Source organism: Condylostylus longicornis, unplaced genomic scaffold (assembly GCF_029603195.1).
Source record: "Condylostylus longicornis isolate FDR11 unplaced genomic scaffold, ASM2960319v2 ptg000075l, whole genome shotgun sequence".
NCBI classification, from domain to species: domain Eukaryota; kingdom Metazoa; phylum Arthropoda; class Insecta; order Diptera; family Dolichopodidae; genus Condylostylus; species Condylostylus longicornis.
This window is the reverse complement of record NW_026578043.1, coordinates 3,862,089-3,888,186: the sequence shown is the minus strand read 5'-3', so window position 1 is coordinate 3,888,186 and position 26,098 is coordinate 3,862,089. Positions and strand designations below refer to the sequence as shown.

Here is a 26,098-nt window from a genome sequence, read left to right as displayed (position 1 = left end):
AATTATTTTTTTCCATTTAAAGTGAATATTACCGGTGATTAACGAAAGCATTTCATTAATATAATATAATAGTAAAATAAAGCGCAAAAATAAAGAAATTTATTCCATTTAAGAAATATGTAAAACATTGGTCCAATATGTTATGATATCATTGCTTGCCGATTGCCCCAAATATCTTTAATTAACTCTTATACACTTACTTTCAAATAAGCTGTCATTGTTACTAAGTATATTACACAATTCTTAAAATAACATAAAGTAATATCTAAAATCAGACAAATATTGGAAAACACATTATAAGTACATTTGTGTAGAACACAAGAGTCACAGAAGTATATAAAAATTCTTTAAGCCTAATTTAAAGATTGACTACAAAACTATTTGAAAGTAGGATATAACTATTAATTTCAAAAGAATTGTTTTAGTGGCTATAGATCCCAAAGTACACTTACTCGACTCCTGACGGAATCATAATAAATAAAAAGTACCAATCAATAAAATAAAATGAAAACGTTCCATCTACACACTGCACATAATCATTTTTTTAAATCTCTTAATAACAACATGTATGTACAAGAATAGCTATTCAAAATAATCGCAAAAATGAATGAAACAAGGAATATTACTTTAAAAAACATACAGACACAACATATGCAATCTCAAAATCTAGAGATCAAATGTGCATATATGTAATTGAATTGTTCTATTTTTTCATCTCCTTACAAAATAATTAAAATCATTATTACATGACAAAATTAACAAAAATTTATACTTGTTCATTTTCGTAATAAGTTTGTTTTCTTAAAAACAAAAAAATATTTTTGAGACCTTTGTTCAAATTTTCACTTTTCATTGTTATTATCAACATTGTATACAAGAAAAATATTTAAAAATTACTCTGTGGTTGAAAATGTGGTTGGGACTCAACATGTGTTTCATTGGGGTTTTAAATTTTTTGTGCTGTTATAGTACAGCTACTTATGTATACATATATGTATACTTCTGAACATATAAATTTTTGAATATCATACAAAATCTAAAAATTATTCACATACAAGCACAAAATATGTAAATAACATATGACGGCTATATTTAAGTGAGTAATCAAAGAAATTGTGTTATGTAAATTATATACATATATACACTTACTTTATATTATTCTACAACAAAAATCAATATCATGTTTATATTTAAACTATGTATATCAACAAAGTGAATCTACGAGTATGTCGTGTATTTTTAATGAAATTAAAATTTCAATTTTTAAACTTTTAAAAAATATTAACTGATATTAATTAATTAAACAATAGTTCATATTAAATATTAACTGATTGATGAACTTATGATTCGGGAACGGATAATGGCTTTTGACTTCTTTTATTTTATTAAATTCCCTTAAGTATAATTTATACGGTGTAAATATACGTATAGTCTTTATTCCTCTTTTCTGTATACTTTAACAAAACTTATTCCAAAATTATTTTATTAAATTTATAATTGAACTTAATCGTCAAACCGGAGATTTTTGATCGTTTAATCCGTTGATTTTGCTGTTGAAACCGCCGTCCTCTGAACTCTTTAGCATAAAGCTGCGTATTGATAAAGACTTGCGTTGAATAATTATATTTTTTGCACTTTCCAAAAAAACTTTTGAAAAAAAGTACTTATTAACTTCTTTCTGCCAACCCGTGTGTCTGTCCGTGTGTCCGTTTACAAATCTTTTACACCCGTTGAAATATAAAGCTGATATTTTATACATGAGTAGATCTTTAATAGAAACTTACTTCCTTAGAAAAAAATTTTTTACTGATTCCTCTCAAAGTCCTAAAAATGCCATTGCTTGACTATTTATCGTAAAAAACCACAAACATTTTTCAAAATCTGCAAACGCAGAAATTTAGTAGTGAGCTTTTTTGACCTTAAAAACACAAAATGGCCGTTAAAATTAACCGTTATCTAAAATCCGTATTTTTTAAATTTTCAATGCCGCTTTTTTCCTAGACGGTAAGCTGTAGGAGTCTGAAATTTTAACAGGTTTTAGATACTAAAAAGTAATTCAGTTTGCCCAAATAAAATGTTTAACACAGCTAACTCTTTAACTTAAGCATTACGTTATAATGTCTATTTCAATTTTTTTTTATAATATTATCTAACTGATATATGAATGAAAGTAATTTAAATAACGTAGTTTTTTGCATTATTTAATATGAAAGAATAATAAATAATGTAAACTAGTACTTTATTTACTACACATAACTACTACATTATTACAAAATATATTGCAAAAGATAATTTTTATAAAATAAGCAATTAATCTTTTTTATTTCTGTTTAAGTATGTATGCAAATACAAATAATAATTATGAATGTGAGTAACTACACAAACAAATATGCCTAACATTTCATACAAATGCATAGTTATAAAGAAAAATCATGTAGTATAAAAAAGGAAATCTTTGAAAAGACTGGTTTCGAAAATTATGATAAAATTGTAGATAAGAATTTTTTTGGTTAAAAGAATCCAAAAGTCACAACTTAACTAAGCACAATGACTAGAAATGCTTGATTGTCTTTCTTATTCTTATAACAGAAGAAGTTTTTACAGTAGTTGAAATATAGTAAATTGTAGTATAATTTTACAAATAGAATTGTAGTAAGTTTTCTTAAACGAAATCTATATTTATGTATGTACATATGTATATGTTATAAATATGTGATCAAAGTTATGTGTCCCGAAGAAATATTTCTGCAATGTTATTCATATTTTATTTTCAACATCATTAATCATAACTATTTTAATTCATTCCAGTGTTGAAAACAATCGAAAAACCTTATAAATAAAATATGATAATTGTATGTGTGTGCATACTCAAAAAAAAAGGTTTACTAAATTTGAACACATATGTATAGTTTCATGGCTTCAGAAAATTGAATTTTCAGTAGTTATAACTACTTATAAATATCAACATAATTATAATCTTTGAATTTCTACGATATGGAGAAAAACATATTACACAATATGTACTACATACAAATACTTTTGTTTCTTAATATACTCGTATGTATGTAATTTCATAATATGAGCATAGTTAAATATGCATAGTTCCAATGACTTTTAGATCCAGTAGGACTTCTTTGCTACTTTAAGATACTTTTGATAAACAAAAAATTGTCCATGAATTTTGATTTTCGAATGGTCCATTAGTAAGAATTCCGAGTAAACCGAAAAAAATCAAACGATCTGGGTGCCATATGAAATCGTTCTTCCTTTTCAAATCGGCACTCATCTTGCAATTTCACTTACCATTTAAGAATGCGAAACTTTACATTTTTTACTATTTATTTTTCTGTGTATTTACGGTTTTATTTTACAATTTTTACTGTCTTTTTGTTTTAAAATACTCACAAAACATAAATTTAGTATTCGTTGCGTTGTAACTCATTACTGCAATACTATTACAATAAAATTGATTGTATCTCTGCCTACGAATAGAATTAGAAATATATTATACTAATGTCGATATTAATTTGTTCTATTAAAATTGGTTTGCTTATGGTGATGGATTGTAAGAATATTTCCATTCTCAAAACTATTTTAATTTAGACAATTAATTCTATCAACCGTAAATAAACTTGAATGAAACTCACCACTGCTTGTACTTTTGCTCTAAATAATCCTCATTAAAAATTAAAACTATATCTAAGTACATCTTACATTACTTTTACAAACTATAAATAACTAAGTACCTATAGGGATGGTAATAAAATATTTTTAGTATGTACGTAATTACAAAACTACAACTATAACATTAAGTACGTAAGTATATTTAAAAGAAATATGATGATATCGTTTAATAAGTAGGTAAATTTTAGTATAAAAATTAATTTCTCCAAGGATTGGTATTCTAATGTAAAGGATTCGTTTTTATTCTTCTCTTCTTTAAATTACCTTCATGCAAAAAAAAAATTTTTTTTTTAATTCCGTTCATCAAAACAAACAATAAAACGAAAAAAAATTCAACAAAAATCCTACTTAAATTTTTTCAAACTTTAATTCTTTCTTTCATTTTTCTTGTGGTCTAACCGCATAGATAACATTAAAGGACTAAAAATAAATTCCCAAAGAAGAGATTTCAGTTAATTAAGTATTTTATTCATTGATGTTTTAAGTATACGTAAGTATATGGAGCAATCATACGTATGTAGATAGTTAATTCATAATAACCATAATAATGTAATGGTAGGCTTTGTACGTATATTTGATGTGAGAAAGTGCTTATTAAATTGAATCATTTATATTTAAATTAAATCAGGTTGGCAAATTAAAATTCTTATATGTATTTTCCTTTTGGAAAATATTAGGTAAATGGGTTCATTTAGTTGGTTAACTAAAATTAAATTTGTTATGAAAATGAATATTAAATTTTTCCTACAAATATTTAATTTTGTTTTTATTTCATTGAATTTTGAATTTAAAAATTAAAATCATAAAGGGTACATTCGAAATTACATCATCTTCTGAAATTTCAACAAAAAAATTTGACGATGTTTTATGTTCAGAATTTGTTTGATGTTATGTTTGCCAACGTTGTTTACATACTGAAATATCTGTCAAATTGTGTATCCAAAATCTTTTCAATACAATGTTTTATTTTATATTTTCAAAGGCTAATGTGATAAATTTAAATTACTATGTAATTTTCTGTTAAATAATTAGAAATTTTTAAATTAAAATAAATTAATACAAAAAATTTTCTTATTAAAGTATAAGCAATTTGATTAAATGCTACAATGTATCGACTTTTAAAGTTCTCAAATGTAAAATAATACAATATGTTTACAAAAAGACAGATTCAATGTATCAAAAATTATATTCAATTTTTTTTGAAAATTTACACGATTTTTTGACAAAATCGTACAAATTTATTTGATCATTCCGAAGAAACTCAAACTGTTCACTCTTTTCTATGAACAAATAGAAAATCTATTTTGATTCTATGAAATGTTTTCAATTTTTATTACTTTACTGTGAACTACTTAAAACCCAGAAAAATAACAAAAAAATTGAAATCTTGAGTTCTTATAAAATTTAAATCTTAAGTTCTTATCTTAGCCCATTGGGTTTATCAATGGGCTAAGCTTTATTAAAATAATCATAAGCGTTCTAGAATGGCTTCCACATTAAATTTTGAATATTTCGTATCAAAAATTGAAATGCATTTCGTGTGTTTTACAATACCTTCCAAATTAAACTAAGGTTTTTCTATACCACGTTTTCTTTGACGGTTGTACTTAGGATCAAGTTTTATATTTTAAACTAACCCTAAAAAGTAATGTGGACCCAAATTAATGAAGGTCAAATTATGCTAAATATAGGAATGTGAAATGCGCTGACAATAAAAAAAAAGGCATCCATGCGAAATAAATATTTAATAAATACATGCAGTCATCTTATGTGTTCTGGAGTAAAGTGACTAAATGTTCTTACGTAAAATAATTTAGGTAACGATAAAATAAACAGTCGGACCTTTACAATACCAACCACCATTTTGCAGAGAAATTAGGTCATGTTAAAGAAAATTAGTGTTAAGAGTTATGAAAAATTAAAATAAATTTTATGCTAAATTAACAAAACTGATCGTGTTACTGAAATTTGTTTTAAGTAAAGCGATTTGCCACTATTATAATAAATTTTCGCAGAAACTCTGTATTTTTTTAAATTGATCTGCTTTTAATTGATTTTTAAATGATCAATTGTAAAAGTATCACCGCAAACATTTAATTTATAATTGAATTTTAAAAAGAAATTTGAAAAAGCAAAATTTATGTTAGGAATAATCTAATAAAAAATTAGTATTTAGGTGCAGGCTGTAAGATTATAAAAATTTGCATTTCAAACAATAACAATCAAAATCAAATACAACAAAATATTTTTACGAAGTTATAACGAAATTATAAAAATAAGTACGTTATAAAAGTTAAAAGGTTGGAATAAATTTATTATTGTATAAGAACTAAAAGAAAAAAATGATCCAAATTCGTTTTACAGACCATTTTAAGAATTAAACACCGAAAAATCTCCATAATGAATCGATTTTCAATGAAATTCATTTCGGATGTTTGTAGGCGATTCAAAAGAAGAAAAAACAACAATTTTAAAAAAAAGCCAATAAAAAAGAAACGATTTAATAATAATAAAAAAATGGTTTTTTTTATAGTTAACAGTTACTAAAAACGGTTATTTTTAAGACAACAACTGTAACAACTGTAAATAAGTATGCAACAACAACATATCGCCTTGACAAAGAATATTAAAATAAAAATTTATCTTAAAAATATACGCAATAAATTTTATTACAATTTTTAAATTTAAAACCAGTGTTTTACTAAAAAAAAAACTTTTAATATGAAATAAAAATTTTTAAATTTTATGCAATTTGACTAAATACATACTTATATACGAAAGAAGTAAGAATCAATCCTGCCCCCCTCCTAATTGAAAATTGTCCGTACGTGATCCGTAATATAAAGAGTAATTCGACGAGAAGTATGTTTATTTTTGAAGTATGAGTATGGTACTATAGGCATAAATTCCAGAAGTACATTTCAGTAGCTGGTTACATACCATGAATTAAGCAATTCATAATTAAATTAGACCCTTCAAATTCATAATAAGTATTCAGGGTCCCTGTTAAAATGTTTTTTTTACAAATTGGGAACGAAAATTAACTATCTAAGGTTCTACAATTGGAAAATTATTGCTACTCGTACGAGGTTTAAATTAAAAAAAGACTTTGCTTTAATTAACATTAGTAACGAATATTGAAAAATCAGAAGGAATATGACATCATTTCGTGTTCTTGTAAACTGAAATACTGATTTCAAATGATTATATTTTAAAAACTTTTATTTGTCTAGTTAATTCAGAAAATATTAGCTCTTTTGAGAGAGTTAGTTTTGAGAGAGTTGAGATGAATTATTTAGAGAACATAGTTTAATTTTTATAAGTCCAAAATATAAATAGGACTATTTTCAGAATTAAGTTTGGTTTCAATAAAAATTTAATAATATCAAATTGTACTTATGGTAAAACGTTAAAGAAAAGAATTTTAAAATTAAGTACTTTTGGAATCCTTTCATTGGTGTTTTTTACATATTAAGTTATTTTGATTACAAAATTTGCAAACTGACTTCTTGTTGCACTTAACAAAATATTTTTAGTCTTAAATGACTTTTAAAGTTAAAACGGTAGTGTTTTATAGCGTGTTTGTAAATAATATGCAAATCAAGTTCAAAAATATTTTTGATAAACCACTTCAGATCTATAAGTATCTCAAATCAAATAAAGCCAACAACTAAGTATAAAAGTTCAAAATCAATCAAATATTTGCCTTTACTTGCTAACATTTAAGAATAGGTACGCTAATATGAACAAATTGTTTTGAAAAAATGAAAAAAAAAATTATTAAATTTAAGTATTAAATCTAAATAACCATATAAAAGCTTCTACCTGACCATTTATTAAAGGTAATTTAATTAACTGTATAAATTAATTTTATTATTTTTATAAAATAAAATTAATAAAACTTCTTTTTCACCATAAATGAATTTTCATTAACATCAGAAATTAATTCAATAAATTATAAAATGTCAATTTGTTTTTATCTTTTATATTTTTTTGAATTATTAATTGAGTTGTGAATGAAAAATAATATTAAATTAATTTTTTTTCACGAAATTTTTTATGAATGAATCGCAAAATAATTATGGCGAAGTTCAGTAATTCATTAGCTAAATTCAATGATAAATTATTATTCTTTCATTAAGAGTAAACATTTTATTTATTAGAAGACCTGAAATCAATGAATTGAAACCAAAATAAGAAATGAATTGCTCTCAAATATTGAAGTTCAAGACAAATTCAGTTAAGCTTGAGTAAAAATCAAATTTATTTTATTAGAATTTGAAATTGAAAGAAAATCAAAACAAAAATATTAAGTAAAAAACTTTATGAAGTGTAAAAAATATTTCAGCACATTATACCAAATCGTAAGGTGCGCTTAAAAATAGAACTATGATAAAAAACCGATTGAATTTTTATACCGCCAGAATGGATTGTTATATTATTACTTTTGACCATAATTTTGAATCAAATATTTAAAAATAATATTTCATCAATTAGGTATAAGCTATCATCGATAGCTTCTTCTTCAATACAACTTTTATTTGAATTAATCAACCAAAAAAACAAATTTCAAATTTATATGTGCGTGTATACAAAAAATATTTGACCAACAATACTTTAAACAAATTCAAAAATTTTAACAGCAACAAATGTCTCAATGAGCACAAGAAAGAAGAAAAGGCATGACATACAAAAATAAAAATAACAAAAAAAAAATTGTTAAAACAAAAAACAAACATCAAAAATAACGTCTGTTAGTTAAGTGCTGACTGACCATGAAAACCATCCAACGCTCACAAAATTATTTTTAAAATTGTTTGGTTATTTTTATTTAAGCGTTTCTTTTTTATTTTTTTTATTTTCTCTTTTGATTTTAGTTGGAGTTTCGATCCAAAAAATTCACCACAACCGTACCGCAAAATTTATCGTCAGCATGAAAAATCTTTATTTTTTACTTAATTATTCAACTTTTTCCTTTTTTTTCAAAAAATAGTAAATTAAATATCCGTTGTTGTTGCTAGTACATGTGTGCAATTAATGTGTTATACAGTAGATATGTTTTTCTTATAAGTAATAATAATAATTATTAATAATGATAATAAATGTACAAAACAAGTAAGCCAGTCAGCAACGATATTTTTTTTGTTATCTTTCTGTTCTTTATTTGCCGACTTAACTTACTGACTTAGTTACCATCTTTGTGTTGATAAAACAAAAAGCTAAAATGAAAAGAAAAATTGGATGTGCACCAGCATATGATCGACAGCATTGTGTACAGTCAATTTTCCAATCAAAGCAATAACAAATTGACAATAACACGAAAGCAATAACTTTACTAACATTAGAGCTGAAATGCTGTATAACATATTATGTAAGTTTCTAGTAGTTCCTAGTAACTGTGTATAGTTTTCTAGTTTGTTTTTTCAACACAAATTTCAATATACCTAATATGAGCAAAAGTATAATTAATATTCGCTCCTAGTAGAAGTTCTGTTGAATAATGCACGCTAATAATCGAGCAATTAATCTGAAAAAGGTTAGCTATAAACTTTTGTTCAAACTGATTTGGGGAGTGGTGAGGGGTGAAATATGTAAACTCACCAATGATCCAAAATGTCAACATTTCAGTTAAAATTTGATTTTTTCAGCAATTCTTGCACAGAAAAAAGTGAATTGGATTTCTGTTAAATTTTCGAAATGGAAAATTTATTACGAAAACAATACCTTTCTTATTCGGGAAGTCGGAATACGAGGTCGGAAAAAAAAAAATTTGTTTAACAAATTATACTTACTAAGTAAAACTAAAAATTTAAGTAAATATTTAAAAACTACTTAGTTATTAGGTAAAGTTGAGAATTTGTACTCTTTTATATGATCGTGGCTACGTATTTGTTCAGTAAAATGGTTATGTTCAACGAAAATTGTAAGGAAGTTAGAAATTGAAAGTAAATGAGTAAAAATAATTAATTAAGTGAGTATTCATGTAAAAATAATTTTTTTTGCTTTTGACCTCAGTAATAACTAATTAAAAATCTTTTTAATTAACCAGAAATATTTATCTGGACCCTATTACACTTTTTCTTTTCAATTTTTTTAAAAAAGTACTAATTTTGTTAGTAGGTATAGTTCATTAGTGTTTGATTGTTGGCACAACATAAACTTTGCAAATTTTTTGATTAAATGTTTGATTAACAGTTGGAAAATTCGTTCTGTCAACTTCACGTTAAGTTATATTATTTTGTGTAATTGTAATTTCATTATCACAATTTCAACGCGTACACACATAAAACCTATGTACGAAATAAATTTACAGGAAAGGGTTAAATAATAAAAAAAAAGTTCAATATCATACCTCAAGCACAAAATTTTTTAATGGCTCATTAATATGATCCTAACTAAATCCTGATCCCAACTAATATATACTCGATTTGAGTATTTCAAATTTGTAAAAATATCCACATTTTCTATTACATCTGCATGACCTGTACATTTAACCCTAAACACTTAATTGAAAATGAATAAGTAGAGTAATTTAATTTCATGAGATTTTTTTTCTTAAAATTGTAATGAAATATAAGTAGATTCACTTGCATATTTTTAACTCTAACAAAAAATATTTTCAAAATAGGTCAAGGTTTAATGGATCCTTACAAAAAAAATTTAATAAACAATTAAGTAGCAATTTAATAAATTTTCTAGTTTTCTAATTGAAATTTAAATTGAATGGTTAGTTTTTATTTATAATTGCTTCATGGCTACCAAATTGTAAATTTTGTATTTTATTTGCATATTATCATTCATCATTTACCGAAAATTTTACGGAAGAAAACGCTTTTAACTTGAAAATCCTTGCTTATGTGTAATTTCACAACTCAAAATGTGAAAAGTTTGCAAATAATTCAAATTTAGCCGGATTGAACGAAAACAGACTATTTATAAGTAGATCTAGCTTATAAATAGATAAAGCTTGAATATACATATTTAGTTTTTTTTCAATAAAATATTTTCTAAATTATAGAAATGTATTCTTAGTTTGAAGTAACGTTACTTTGTTACAATTCATAAGTACTTTTACTTTGTATGCAACTTCTATTACTAAAATCTACTGAAAGAATTCCAATTAAATTAGAAGAGCGTGGATCAAAACTGTTTTTTTTTAATTCCTTAACACCATACCTAAGTAAATACACCTCAATTCATATTAAGTTGTTTTGATAATAAGATTGCGTCATAAACCGATTTCATGCTGTTTTTAGCAGTGAAGGACAAATAAGTATATAAAACGCTTAAAGTAAATAAATAATAAAATAAGTATATAACATTCAAAGTAAATTTTATTCATAAATACATATTGAAATCTCAATCATAGGATAAGGAAGCTATTCTCATCTTTTCATAACTCAATTTACAGGCGAAACCCACGAAATGTAATTTTCCACATAATTCCGAAAAGACGAATTAGCAACGAAAACAGATAAAGTTTTAGATTATTAGTCAAGATTAATAGAATTTTGAAAACCGATAAAATATTTTATTTTATTTCAGTTTTGAAACAAACTAATTAAACTTACAAAATTCACATACATATGTACATATACAAATAAATGAAAAATAGTTTCCCTACAATATAAATGTAAATTTATGATTTTAACACATTCAATTCTTTATGCTTACCTTCATAGTGTAGTTTAAATAAGAACTAAAACTTCTCATATACTTATATGCAAACATGTCATGGCGCCCTATTTCTTAAACATTGATTATCAATGGGTCACTTATACAAGTAACTATGTAATTTATTTTTATTGCTTATTCCTAGAGAGTAACTTTAAAATAACTGCCCTTTCACATTTTTTTTTTCTTTTTAGTTTTGTTAAAAGCAAATTCAAAAAAGTGTGTTCTTTAAGTGTTCAAATAATATGGACATAATTACAATTATTTGTGTATAACTTTGTAAGTGTCTTACTGCAACTTTAAATAATAAGACACGCAATAATAACAGCACAACAGCAGCAGCAACCATATAATTGTGTGACACAAAACAGAGGAAAATAATGTCATCGATTGGGTCAATGAAAATAAGTATGTGAGCAGAAGAAAATCACATTTTACTTCAATAAAAAAGAAGAAACTAAAAAATATTTTAGTAAATAAATAAAAGAAAAAAGAGCAATAATAAAAATAAGTGTAAGTAAATAAATAAATAAGTGTTGTATTTTTAGGGCTCGAAAACTCAAATAATAAAAATAACAGGAAAAGAAAAGCAAAAACAGAGGAGGTGTTGATACGATTATCACTAATAGTTACAAAAAATTTTACACGATTACACGATGTTGCAGTTCCAAAATGCATTCTTTTGTAATAAATTTCGAAAACTGAAAAAATTCAAGTAGGTTTTAAAATATTCATAACTCAAATAATTTTTTTCTTTTATTAATAAATGCATAATGACTATGAAAATATTGAATGTTAGATATTCGAACAACAAAAAAGAAGCGATAAGCGATTTAATACGACTTGGTAGTTAAAATTTGTAATATAAAGAAGTCACAATATTGAGAAATATGATAACAATCATAAATAGAAAATAAAAAAAAAATCCAGTTGAAAAAATAAATTTTAACTTTCTCCACACTTACTTGTGTCACAGCCTTATAAATTAAGACTAAATTATTTCATATGCAAAAGGAAAAGGTAGATTTTCCGGTATCAAAAAAATATATGTAAGTATATATTATACTATTTGTAACAAATTAAAGATTGATCATAAACAGAGGCAAATATTAAGAACACCAAGAAATGGAGAAAGAAAAATTTAACAAGTACACAAAAAATTAGTAATTTTTGATGTCTTATTATTTTAACAGTGTGATTATAAAATCAATTGGAGTCAGTTTAATTTTAAAGCGGATTGTCGGAAAGCAGATGAACTGAAGAGTTTTGTTACATAGTCAAAATGCAATTTTTTAACATACATGCGCCTAATACAAAAAAAAGGTTGTTAAATTTAAATTATTTATCTTAATTAAATTCCTTTGTGACACAAAATACACGAAAGTCTTAAATATTCATTTGTTATCATGATTCATGATGAAGCACAAAAAGTTTTATTGAAAATAGTTAAGTACCACTCAGTGAGCAAACCGCATGCTGTTGAAAAATAAGCTAATTTTCAATAAGTTTCTTTTAACAAATTGTAAAATCAAAAAACAGGGAAGGAATATAGTATGTGGTTCTTATGTAGTTCAAGTTAACAGAAATAGTCACATTGAATTACTCACTTAAGTAAGAAAGCGAGAAATTTTTGATAATTCAATCACAATTATATAAATAATTAACAAAAAGGATCTTGTTAAAGTAATCAAGTAAATAAATTTATGTAGTTATTTACTAATTAATTAAATGATAACGAATTTGACGAAAATTGCAAATGCCTACCTAAGCATTTTGTAGGACGTGAGTTAAATAATATAACAGTTATAAGAACTCGGACATATTAATTATATTCGAAATATTTCTTCATATTTTTCTACATAGAATAATAAAATAAATCTGTCTATTCTAAAATATTAGTGATACGAGTATTTCCAAATTATCGAATGCAATACTTAATAGAATATACTGACTCAAAATTAAAACTAGTCCTTATTTGCTAATTAGAATGCAATTTGTAATTGGACTGTTGATGTTGAAGGAATTTTTTACTTTAAACTGAAACGCAAGCAAATTAAAGAGCGTTAGAATTGAATCGCAGATACTTGATATAACTTTATATTTACAAGTAATGACCCTTAAACAAATTTTATACTAAACAATTTCTTCTAACAAATAACTGCAAGCCCTTTCTATTTAAAGTAAAAAATATGTTAACATTTAATTTATATTCATTTCCAAAAATACACGTCGTACATATTAATGACTTTTTTTTCATTTCATCTTTTCTCTTCATCAAAATCAATAAAAACGTATTGATCCAGACAGGAAGTATTCCTAGTTTTTATCTCTAACCAACAATAATAAACATTTTTTTTTCAAAATTTTAGTATGTATCTAATGTTTTCTATATTGAGATAGAGCATTTTATATGTATAATTTTTCACTATAGCTTTATACTTACACAGGTAAGTATATTACGTATGTATGGGCACGTATTGCTGGGTCCTTATTATCCTTAAACATTTACTAAAATACATCGTAATAACCATAATGGATACATAACTGCTTTTTAAATTTTTTTTAAGTGAAAATATTTCTAAAATTATTTTTATGTACAATTGTATCTGACTTATGTACATAGTTTTGTATATATAGACCTAAAATACGCACAGGTCACGAGCTAAGTCAGTGCAAGTACAAATTCAAGTTAATACAAGTACCAATTTAATGTAAAAAAAACTCAAGAATATTTATATTGTGAAGGTCAGAAATAAAAAAGGATCTTTTAAATACATATACATATATATACTTATATGTACACACGCACGCTTCCTTTCACAAGAAAGTACATCCTTTTACGTTAAGTTTTAAGAAGGTATTTACATCGTTATATGCTAAGCTTGTAATACCTTGCTGTCTTCAAGCATGTTGGCTTTCAAGTATAAGCCCTTTCTTAAAACCATCTTATCATTCACATCACATAAAAACTTCTACAAATGCATTCTTCCACATGACGACTACGCAAAATCAACATGTACACAAAACTCAAAGTATTCAGAAAATTCATTCGATTAAGTAGACGGCCAAGCTCTTTCAATTTCGCAAAAATAAACTAAACATATTTAAGTAAGGAAATTTTTTCAAATAAAAAATCGTTTCTGCCTGAAATACCAGTGAATGTTCTTTTGTTTATACAAGATCAAAAAGCTGCCTAATATTACAAAAAAAAATAAAATAAATTTTCTCACCTTTCTAATTCTGGTAAACGCTTCAATTCTTGCATATCCAATTCTAAACGTAAATTAGAAACTTCACACAAAAGGCGATCACGATCATTTGTTATTTCTTTGAGTTTCTCTCTTAGAGCATAATTTTCCAAAATTAGTTCATCAATATTAATTATTTGGGTTATATTGCCGGGATTAATATTCATATTAATATTCATATTTGAAATAGATTTCGATAATTGATTTTGATTAATTAAAGTTGGAGTTACACCATTACTACCAGCAGCAGCAACATTTCCACTTCCATTACCGCTACTAACATTTAAACTATTAATAGATCCACCAATTTCAGCTGCAGGTATTGCATTAATATTCATACTGTATAAATCATGCGGTGTTAACATTGTATTTTTATCCAAAGATCCATATGGAATACCAACACCAATCAATTGATGTGGTTGACCAGCTGCAATTAATGTTGCTGCTGATGCTGATTTTACTGTTGCGGCAGCAATATTTACTGCACTCATATTAATATTATTACTATTTTTAGAATTTTTTATACAATTATCAAATTGATGAAGTTGCTGTGGAGAGCTTGTGTCAAATATTAATGAATTATGTTTTGATGGACTTTGTGCTTGCATTGTTGTAGCTTGAATTGAACACATTTTTATTGGTGAATGTATGCATTCAATACCACCGGCACTAATTCCTGTTGGAGTTGTGGAAGTTAATCCTGTTGCTGTTGAAGTATTAACAGATTCACTATCACACATTATGATTTATCGTTAGAACTTTTTTTTTAATGTGTTATTATTTGCTATCAATATTACTATTATCTTGGATTTGTTGTTGTTACTGGTATTTGTTCAAGCTTACATTATAATGTGAGACTTAAGAATTTTTTTTTTTTATTTTCGATAAGGACAGATATGAAATATTTATGTGCGTGCACACATACGTACTTATATTAAATTTATAATTCTTATCAAATTATATACAAGAGATAAGTACAACTTAAATGGGAAAACTTTATTTTAAATTTCAAATTTATTATTCCTTCAACTTCTTTTTGGTTTAATTTAATGCAAATTTCCTGTAATTTTCAATCACTTTTTCATTATTTAGACTTTTTACTTAAAATATTTAAGAATAACTATGACACACTAGTTTTTTAATAATTTTAATTTTACATTTTAAAGAAATTTAAAGCTAAGTGAACTTTAAAAAATTTTAAATTTTAAAATTTTCAAAAATTTTACAATACACAAAAATATAAAAATTACAATATAAAAAACTCTTTCTGTATATCTTTTACGTGCACACCAATAGGTACATGACCCTCCGCTAAGGATATAAAATTCCTTATTGGATATTTTTAAACGCATTCGATTTTAACCAACAAATTTTACCCGCAAAAATCATCGGATACTCGAACTGAAATTTAAAATACATTCACATTTTATTATTAAATAAAAATTTTTCTTTATAAAACTTTTTAATAATTATTAAATATAAAAAATTTTTTAATTAATTTCGTATTAATTCAACCGAATTTGCGTGGGTTAATCCCGGACAAAATAAATTTTTTTTTTTTTAATCGTTGAAATGCATAAACTTTTCGCTTTCAGATATGTATAAGATTTAATGCTTATTTTTTTGTTGTTATTTATTCCAGATTGCACCACCAACCACGAGTAACGCAATATTTCTGGTATTCTCTTTTCTTCTTTTTAAATCTTTACCATTTGATGAGATCTTTCAAACTAGTTCTAGTCTTGTTGAAAAAAAAACATTATGTGAAAATTGAAAAATAAACAAAACAAATCAAACATCAACCAACGCACACAAACAAAATAAAAATGGCATTTTTATTCATTTTTATGTATGATTGCATGAAAAGGTCAGATTTCGAGAATCGAAAAATTATATTTTGATTATTTCATGTATGACATTTGCTGTCAGTAGTACAACATTTTCACCGTGTGCCAAATTGTTTGGTATGGAATTTTTCTTTGTTTACTTTGTAGTTTGTAATATTTTAAATTCAATAAAATGAAAGAAATTCGGAATGCAGTAAATACTTATAAAATATTCTTACATCCTCCATGTCAAAGAATAGATTTTAACAATAAAATAATAACCATTTAATGTCTCAAAAATAATGTAGATAAATATACATACATAATACATAGGTTCGAATTTTTGTAAGAATTTGACATGTTCCAACAATTTTTTGTAAATTATGCTTAATTAAAACACGATTATTTTAAATTTTTAGCTAAAAAGTCATTTATTACGTTTAAGATGCAGTATAATAAGCCTAAAATGGCAGATAATTAAATTTATGCCACTGAAATAATGAAATTTATGTCTGTAAGTTGTAACTAAATAATTTTTTGTTTTAATCTAAACTCTAAGACTTAAGGCTTGGCTAAGTGTTAAATTAATTTTGGTTGTCGTGTTTTATAAGCAAAATCTTATTTTTGTAAAGATAACTGTGAAACGAGAAAAAAATGTGAAGTTTTATCAATCGAAAGACCATGTCAACGAGAGTATTAAAGAAAATATAAAAAATTTTGACTTCATATGACTTTCTTTGTGTCATTTGGCTGAATCAATAATTTTTTATTTCTCTCAATTTTGTGCTACCACAAGTCACAACTTCCATTTCTATTTTCAACGCTTTTTATTTAATAAATATATATATATATATATATATATATATATATATACGATATTAATGAATTATGTATTTGTGTTGAACAGACCTAATATTTTTTGATCAAATAGACTTAATAGATGACTTAATTCTTGTATCTCTACCGTAGCCTTAAAAAATACGTTCTTCGAATTCAGAAAAACAAGTGAGATTTAAAAAAGGATGGTTTGGGTCCGAAATAGAAAAATCTTTTTATTGTATGTGTATTTTAATTTTGAAACCTAATCTGAAGTTAGATTCATAAATAGAAGATTGATTTTGGCAGTTGTAATACATTTTTTTTTATTCCATTATAACAAATTAAAAACTCAAAATTTTGGCTTGACTTTCATTAAAATCTGGGGTACAATTCCATCTACAAAATTCAAAACGAATATTGTGCAAGTTAATGAAATAAAATTCATTTCTGCTACACCTGCGCTAGCAAATTTACGGGCGTTGAACTAAAATCAAGATTTTGTTCTAAGTTTTTTTAAATTATCCCCACAGACACAGTTTCTGCACATTTGTTTAATACTTAAAATTTTAAATATAAAATAACATTGGAAACACTACAGATGACTCTGTTTCGGGATAAAAATTTTTGTTGTTGAGTTTCTGAATGACAGATGTCTCTTCACTAATTGTTAAATGTAAGTACATTTTTCTTTTGCGTTTGCGTCTACAATACAATTTAGTTTTTGATAGTTTTTACACGCCATCTATTGACAAGTATGCAAAAGCAATTAAAAAAATTATTATGTGCCATCTTTCATAGAATAGAAACATTTTTGTCATTAATTAAGCATTATGCCACATAGATCGTGGTGCTTAGTTTTTTAAAATTTTGAATATAAAAAAATTGAATTTAATAAGTAACAATGTAAGCAAAAAATTTAATTTAATTTGGAACAATAATATTTTAATAATATTTTAATATAAAAGATTAAATTTTATCGAAAAATCAGTGGAAAATTTATTGTAATCAGTTGTATTAAAAAAATTAAAAGTCAAGAAAAAGTAAAATGACAGAATAAAAGGGAGAATTAGAGGGAAGGAAAGCATCACTAACAAAACGCTTGTAGTATTGCTTTTAATAATTCCGTATTTCACTGTGGAACAATGAAAAGAAAAGGCACAACTGCTTTTGCAGTTCTTTCACCAATAAGCCTCAAAAACTGTTTTAAACTAAAACCAGATATAATGTAAGGTTCTTTTTGGCGAAATTTTTTGAAAAGTTTAAAAATTTTGTGTTGGTACAAAAAAATTTTATTATTTCACCTATTGTGTACGTAGATGAAATTTATAAGAAAATTTGGTTGTTTTTGCATTTGCTATTTCATCTCGTTTTCAATGAATTTATATAGTGGGTATTATGGAAGAGCTACGAAACTGCATTTTTGAGGATTTTGAGTGAGAACAGAAAGATTCAGAATTTTCTAAGGTATCTTTATAAAAAACGCACGTTACTCTATCGTTTGTATTTTCGGAATAATAACGTTGTAAATTTTACACGTATCTGTAAAATACCGACCATACGCAACGAAAAACAATCAAAATGGTTTTAGCATGAGCAGGTTAATTTCAGAACACGCGGCAATAGTGATAATAGTATTGCTTTGAAATTATTAATAAAAAAATATTTTTTCCATGTTCCCAAGTGTTTGAAATAAGCATGAGAAAAATGGCATTGTTGTGCAAAATCATATTATTAGCAAAGCAAAAGCTCAAGAATTTATAACCAAAATGAGGAGGTTTTGTTACCCGGTTGTGAACAAAATCGGAATTTTACTACGTATAATCAATATCTGCTTCGACTTCTGAAGAGGTTGGGTACATACTATTCAATTTTGGGATAAATAATCAAAAAACCGAAGCTTGTTATGTGTGTATGACTGGAAAATTGACCATACCTTTAATATTCAAATAAAATAACGAACCATACCCGTTTCGTACAGAACGAACCATAGTATTTAACGTTTCATGCCTGCGCGATAATTGCATTGAAATAACGCCGACCATAAATTAAAAAGATTCACAGAACTATGCCGCAATAATTTTCATAAGTATCTTCACTTTTATTTCCTGAAAAACACAAATAAAAAAAATTCCCAAGCAATTTTATAAAGAAAATTTACACTAAAACAATCCAATTAATAGATAAGTGTCCAAATTTCCTTTTCTTCAAACACAATTGAATACAGAAGTACCTACTCATAGATTCTAGATGCATATACACCGGTATCAATCAGTTTAGAGAGGTGAAGACCATATAAACAAAGTACTTCTCATCTTATTCAAAATTTAATTTCTATTGCTCAAAATAACAATCAAAAAACAAAAACAAAAACTCTTTCTATTTCCCTCACGAACAATAGGAAGTTTTTAAATTTTTAAGACGTTTAAAATTCAGAGAAACTCTTAAAACCTTTTCTATAAAGTTTTGACATTTTTTTTTTTATAATTATGGGAAGAATAAAATGTTGTTAAAACGCATTGAAATTTAAACTTTTCTTTAACCAAACCAATTATTTTGTGTACCTATGCGATTTAAAGTGAATTTTGTTTAAACACGGTTTCAATTGACATTCCAATTGAATATATGCGATTAAATGAAATAATTCGAATGAAATTCGAACAAAGTATAGGGTCTATCAATATTAAACATGGCTCTAATATTAAATCCAGTATGTAAGAGAAGATAATATAAAAATTACATAATGAGACACGGATAAGATTAAGAATATTTATTGAATTAGGTGCACTTATAAATGACAAAGTCAGAATGTAGACAACGGTGAAGCTAAAATTTACATTAGAAGGTATCCAAAGGTCTCGTCTATGCATTTTTCGATTCAATAGAATTCTAATGTAAATCTTTCGTGCTAGTCTATCTGTTATCTACGGCCGTTCTTTATATCATATCGTAAATTTTGATCGAATTGGGTATGGTATACTTTAAAAGTAAATTTTTTTAAATTCGACTCTAATATCAAAAACTAGGAGTACACATTTCGAACTTCTAAACTAAAAGTCTTTGCCCACTATGAATTTATCATGGCTGACGGTTCTGGCAAAATTTTACTCAATAAAAAGTTTGTACTCTTAAGCTACGGAACCAAGTGAGAATTAATTAACAAAATACGGATAAAATTGTAAAAACATACAAATTGAAATTTGAATGATTGTACTTTATTGTTTGGAGCCATAATTAAGTTACATAAATTTACAAGAAGGCCTAATTTTAATGAAAATCGTGAACTTCTCATAAAACATTTCAAATTATTTGATAGCGTGTTTATCCATTAAAAATTCCATTTTCATTTAAAATGTTGTCGAGACTGGACGATATAACTTGCACTCAGATTACAAATTCTTACTTGTGATGTAATATCACTTACATTATAAGTCAAAATTTTTGGCTTGCCCGTTTTGTTATCATTTTACTCTCTACCCTTATGTTAATGTACAGCGAAATTGCCAAGCTACATATTTGCATTATTGCCTGTAAAGTTTGTGAAGTTAAGGCTTGAAGAGCTAGGGCGCTACATATAACACCTGATAAATTCTTGACATCGTAAATGTAAAATTTCGAAGACAAACACTAAGAGACAATCTTATCCTAACTGGGCAATCTTGTACTCGCATTTCATTTATGGTTAAAAAGAAGCGTTCGCATGATTGACGATTCGTGCGTTTCTATAATAATTTTTTTTTTTATTTTTTTAATAGCACAACTCTTTAATTTACATTTCGGTTTTATTTTCTATTTTTTTTTTTGTATTTAATATTTGATTTCCTCTAGAAAATTTAAGCTTTTTATTTTATGTAGCTGTTATTGTGAGCATGATGAATTAAAAATCTTTTGATAATTTTCAAATAAAAATAATAATTACTTTTCAGGTTTATAAAATGAGTAAAATATTGGTATTAAATACTAGGTTGACTGATTGAATGACGGAATAAAATTATGCGGTTAAATAACAGAGGAGAGATAGTGAGACTGTAGCAGATGAACAAGGCATTTTGTGTATTTTGGAGTACGTACAACACCTCATATATATGAAGAGATTTTTGATGTAGAAAGGCGCACTTTTGGCATCAAATTAAAAACATTTAAGAATCATAAAAGAAGAAATTTATTTTTTCGATTTTTCTTAAACAATTTATTTGTTTGTTGTGCCATTCATTTGTTAGGCCCTCGTAAAACATTTTAAATTTCAAAAAAATTTTTAAAGCTTAAATTTTTGTATTGGTTGTTAATTGATTTGGTTGATTTGATTGTTGAATTTTAATACATTTTAATTGTAGATGGAAGAAATTAATGGAAAGTTGAGGTTTCTCTAATAGTTTTCAACATTTTATTATTCAAACCATTATAAAATTTATACTTGTCTAATTTTCTTGTGATTTAGGTTCGAGTGGATGCTTCGAAGAGTGTTTGTTTTTTTGTTTGTTGCATGCACATTTAATTTTAATTGAAGAAGAGTTTTGATTTCATTCAATGAAATTAACAAATAATAAATTAACAAAAAGGTGGATGAGATGAGGTAAACCGGCTATACAAAATGGTTATGGTTTTTATTTTTCTTAAATTTGTTTGATGATTTTTATGATTTTATGACCGTGTAATTATAGCGTTTCATTTCTATTTTTTTGAATTAAAAGTAAAAAAAATTTAACATGAAAAAATTTAATTTAATTTTTTTTTATAAATATTTTTTCTCAATTAAAAAAATTATACAGAATTAAAACATAAAATCTTTTCTATTTTCGAGTTTTGATTTTTTTTTTCGTTTGGAAAATCAAGACTTTGACGACATTAATAGCCTAATAAAAGAGTTTTAATTGCTTGAAACGCTTAGATTTTCGAATTCAAATTGCGTTTAGATTTTCTTTTTTATTTTTTATTATTTTTATTTTATTATGTTTTAATATTATTGAATTAAATTGCGAGAAATTAAGTAATAAATCATTTAATTTTTTTTCTATTTTCTTTGCTTTACAATTGTAATTCAATATATATGTATGTATGTAGTGAGTATATATATGTATGTATATATTTGTGTATAATATCTTGTGAATGTTTGTATATATAAGTACATAACTGGTAATATAGTTACACACACTCTATATTGATTGTAATTGAGAACTGACACATTGGTTTCTTTTTCCTCTTTTATATTTTGTGTATTTTTAGATTTTGATGATTTTATAAAAGAAGTTCGCAAGTTCGCTGATTAATATGGTTCAATGGATACAAGAAATCATTGTGTAAAATGAGACTAATGACAGATCGCAACATTAAGTTGAAATTTTTAATGTTCATTGGGGTAATTTTAGTTGACAAGAAAAGAGATCAGAACTATATTCAGTTGTTGACATTCTGTAAAATTTTTGTTATCAAAAACTAATTTGACATTCAATCAAATATTTCAAACGAATGATTTAAATCAAAGAATGACAGTAACCACCTGTAATAATTATGAACATCGTGTAGAAATTAGTTGAGAACCATGAATAAAAAACGTGTATAATTTTCTGTTTTAACTGATTTATGTAGAAAACTGTAATTTCAGTATTACCTACCATTGTAATAATTTTAAAAAGTGTCCGTACAAGTCATACAATTAAAATGATAACTAATTGAGTGTATAGTATTAAATTTTTACATTACATTTGTAGAAGGGCTGTTATACATTTTACCATTAATGATTTTTACTGAAATCACAGAAAGATTTTACCGTATAAATATTAGCATGACATTTTTTTTTTCAATAAATAATTCATCTGGTTTCATAGTTCAAGTTTCGAAATTTTCAGTTTGATTATGATTTATCGGCTTTTGACTAATTTTTTTTATTCATTTTGAAATCAGGAGCCTCGTTGTTTTTATTGGATATGCCAGTTTTTCGATGAAACTCAAACTACTCATTTTTACAACTAAATTTTCTCGTTTTTTTCTCAAAATATATTCGCCTTAACTTGTCTTTATCAATAACAAAGTAAGAGAATGATGACGAAGTTTTGTGTAGATTTTGGAAAAAACGAGATATAGAATGCAAAAAAAATTCTTTTTACTTATGAACGTATGGTATCCGCTCATTTTCTTCTCACTCACACATGAGTGCAAAAGGCGAGATACATAGTTAAGCCTCTATTAAAAAATTCTTTCTCACGTAAATAACAGCACACTATTGTACTGTCGAAAAGATTATTATGAGTGACTTAAAACCAAACTGGGTCACTCTGGCTTTCATACAAAAACCATTTGGCCTTAATTTTAAAAATTTATAAAACGTGTACCGAAAATCGAAAGAAGCAAACCATCCTCTAACCATAAAGACTTTTCAAACTTTTCACAATTTGGAAATTTTTAATATAAATTTTTTGCAATCAAACACTCGAATAAAAAAACATGATTTGGTAATGTTTTGGAGGGAGAGGGGAGGGGTCAATGAGACAAAATCATTTTGAAAAAGCAAAAAAAATCATTTTTAAGTCCTAGCATAGAAAAATTGGGAAAGATGAATGTATAGAACAAATTTTTGTTTTTTTTCTCGAATTTTTGAGGCACGGGATCTTCAAAATTGTCAAAATTAATTTCTTGATGTATATTATATAGTTGACATTTGCTATTAATGTGTAGAGTTATGAACCCAAAGCTTAAAGTTCTAAGATATAAAAATTAAAGTTTATATTTTGTAAAGAATTTATTCTAGAAACCTAATCTATTTAACTACACGAGATCTTCTCAATACTCAGTCAAAATATTTAATTAAAGTTTTTCTATGTAGGATCATTTTTTTAATTTATAAATTTGTTTTAGAGGTGATCTACAGTATTTTTATTCTAGAGTCTAACATAAAAATTAATTTAAGTTTAAATAATTTTCATCTGTAGCCACAGAACTTTCAAAGGAAATCTAAACTCGTTCTTGATTAACTTCAGAAATCAGAACATAAAAACATCATCCTCCGCCCAGTTTCCATTCTCAGTTTATTTTTTTTTTGTATATTTTCTTTTACAATTCTGATTATTCGCATGTGTCTTATAAAAAGTTGAACTTTACTTATCGCAATGAAAGAAACAAGAAATGTATGAAAAAATTATTATGACAGCCTAACGTAATAGAAAGAAAATTGTGTGTTCATAAACATAAAGACACACAGAAAAACAAGAAAAATAAGAAAAAATTAAAAGCTAAAAAAGAAAAAGGAAAACACAACGGAGCTGATTGAATTTTTTGTATCTGTGACTGTTTAATGGCTGCGTAAATGTTCCTTTTTTTTTATTCTTCTAAATTCAAAGCCGCTCGTACACGTTCACACAAACTAGAAAAATAAAAAAAAAAAAAAAAATTCCATAAAATAATAAATTTTTTATAGAGTGTTAGTAGAGTGCGAGTATGTTGAAAATTTTCGCATAATTGCAATTTTTATTCTAAAAGATCATAACTTGTAGCTGCTACTGCTAGTTACTACCGTGAAATTATATGAAATATGGCGTTTTAAGATTAAAATCGCAGCAAGTGATCGTTGTCGTCGTGATATAAATCAGAACAAGCAACAAGAAAATTCCATACCATATGCATATGAAAATGAAATAAAAAATTTAAAAAAAAATTAAAAGTTCACAAATGAAAATTTTAAAAGAATCTCATAAGTATAAACATATTTGTATATATGTGCACAAGTACACATACATACATTTTGTGTATTTATAATTAAATAATGTATGAAATGTGAGATAATTATTATTAAAAATAAAATGGCGGAGACAAAATATCATAAAATTATGAAAAAATCTATTTTGGAATTGTATAATTGATTGGAATTAAGATAAAATGATGGCTTTCGAGACTATGGGATTCAAAAATGAAAATTATAAAAATTGTAATTTAGATTGAAAAAATGATTAATGAACTTATCCAGAAATGAGGAATTTTATTTTATAATTTTAACAATTTTTTTTTCCACTATTTTTCCAAAGAAAACTAAATCCCATGATAAAGAATTTCGCAAGAAAAGGAAGATTAGCGTTGTTTTTGTAGCAAAATATAAATGTATGGTATTCGAAATAATTTTTATTTGGTGTATGGCTTTATTTGTGGCGCTTACAATACCAAATATTGTTAAACTGTTTATGCTTTTCAAAGGATCCTTCAATTCAAGTATTTTGTTGTAGTTTTTTGAACATAATTCAAAATATTTGTGGTAATAAATGAAGAGAAATTTAATTTCGAATAATGAAATTGAAAATCCACAAATACCTCAATAATTACATTTTTTCATGGGAAATTGGATTGACAATTTGTTTAGCCTAATAACTATAAATAATGGTACAATAAATTTAATTTCTACCAAGAAACAGACTGAGGTTTACGTACATATACCTTTTTTACCAATTTAAGAATTGCAACCGAAGATACATTATGGGATTTTTTTACTGCTTAATGGTATGAGCTCTGCTTTTGAATTCAAATTTTACCTCAATTTTACCTCAAATAGCTTATTATCATTTTAAATGATGAATTTTTTTATATTAAAATAATTAATTACAAATGCTACCACAAACATTTTTATCAATAAATTATCCTAGTCTGATATAGCTGGTCATTTTGTTTTCTAATAAATTATTTGGCGATAACCAAATTAAAAGTAATAAAAAATCAGTGCAACTTTTCACAATAACGTTAAATTGTCATTAATTGTTGATTTACAATTTCTTTATTGAAAGCAATGTTGAAAAATTGCATACAGGTAGGGGCAAAATAATTGTGAAAATAAACAAAGAAAATTTTGTGTGCTACACTGAAAATTCAGAA

General features: G+C 25.4%; 1 protein-coding gene across 2 annotated transcripts in view; it reads right to left on the bottom strand.

Moving 5' to 3' along the window:
- The window catches only part of LOC129612625 (uncharacterized), a 76,300-nt gene extending 59,980 nt beyond the window's left edge, over window positions 1–16,320 (bottom strand). For both annotated transcript variants that reach the window (XM_055526320.1, XM_055526319.1), the window contains exon 1: window positions 14,589–16,320. In XM_055526320.1, coding sequence (XP_055382295.1) covers window positions 14,589–15,346 — 758 coding nt within the window. In that variant the 5' untranslated portion in view covers window positions 15,347–16,320. The remainder of the gene's footprint in view (window positions 1–14,588) is intronic.
- Window positions 16,321–26,098: the final 9,778 nt, after the last annotated feature.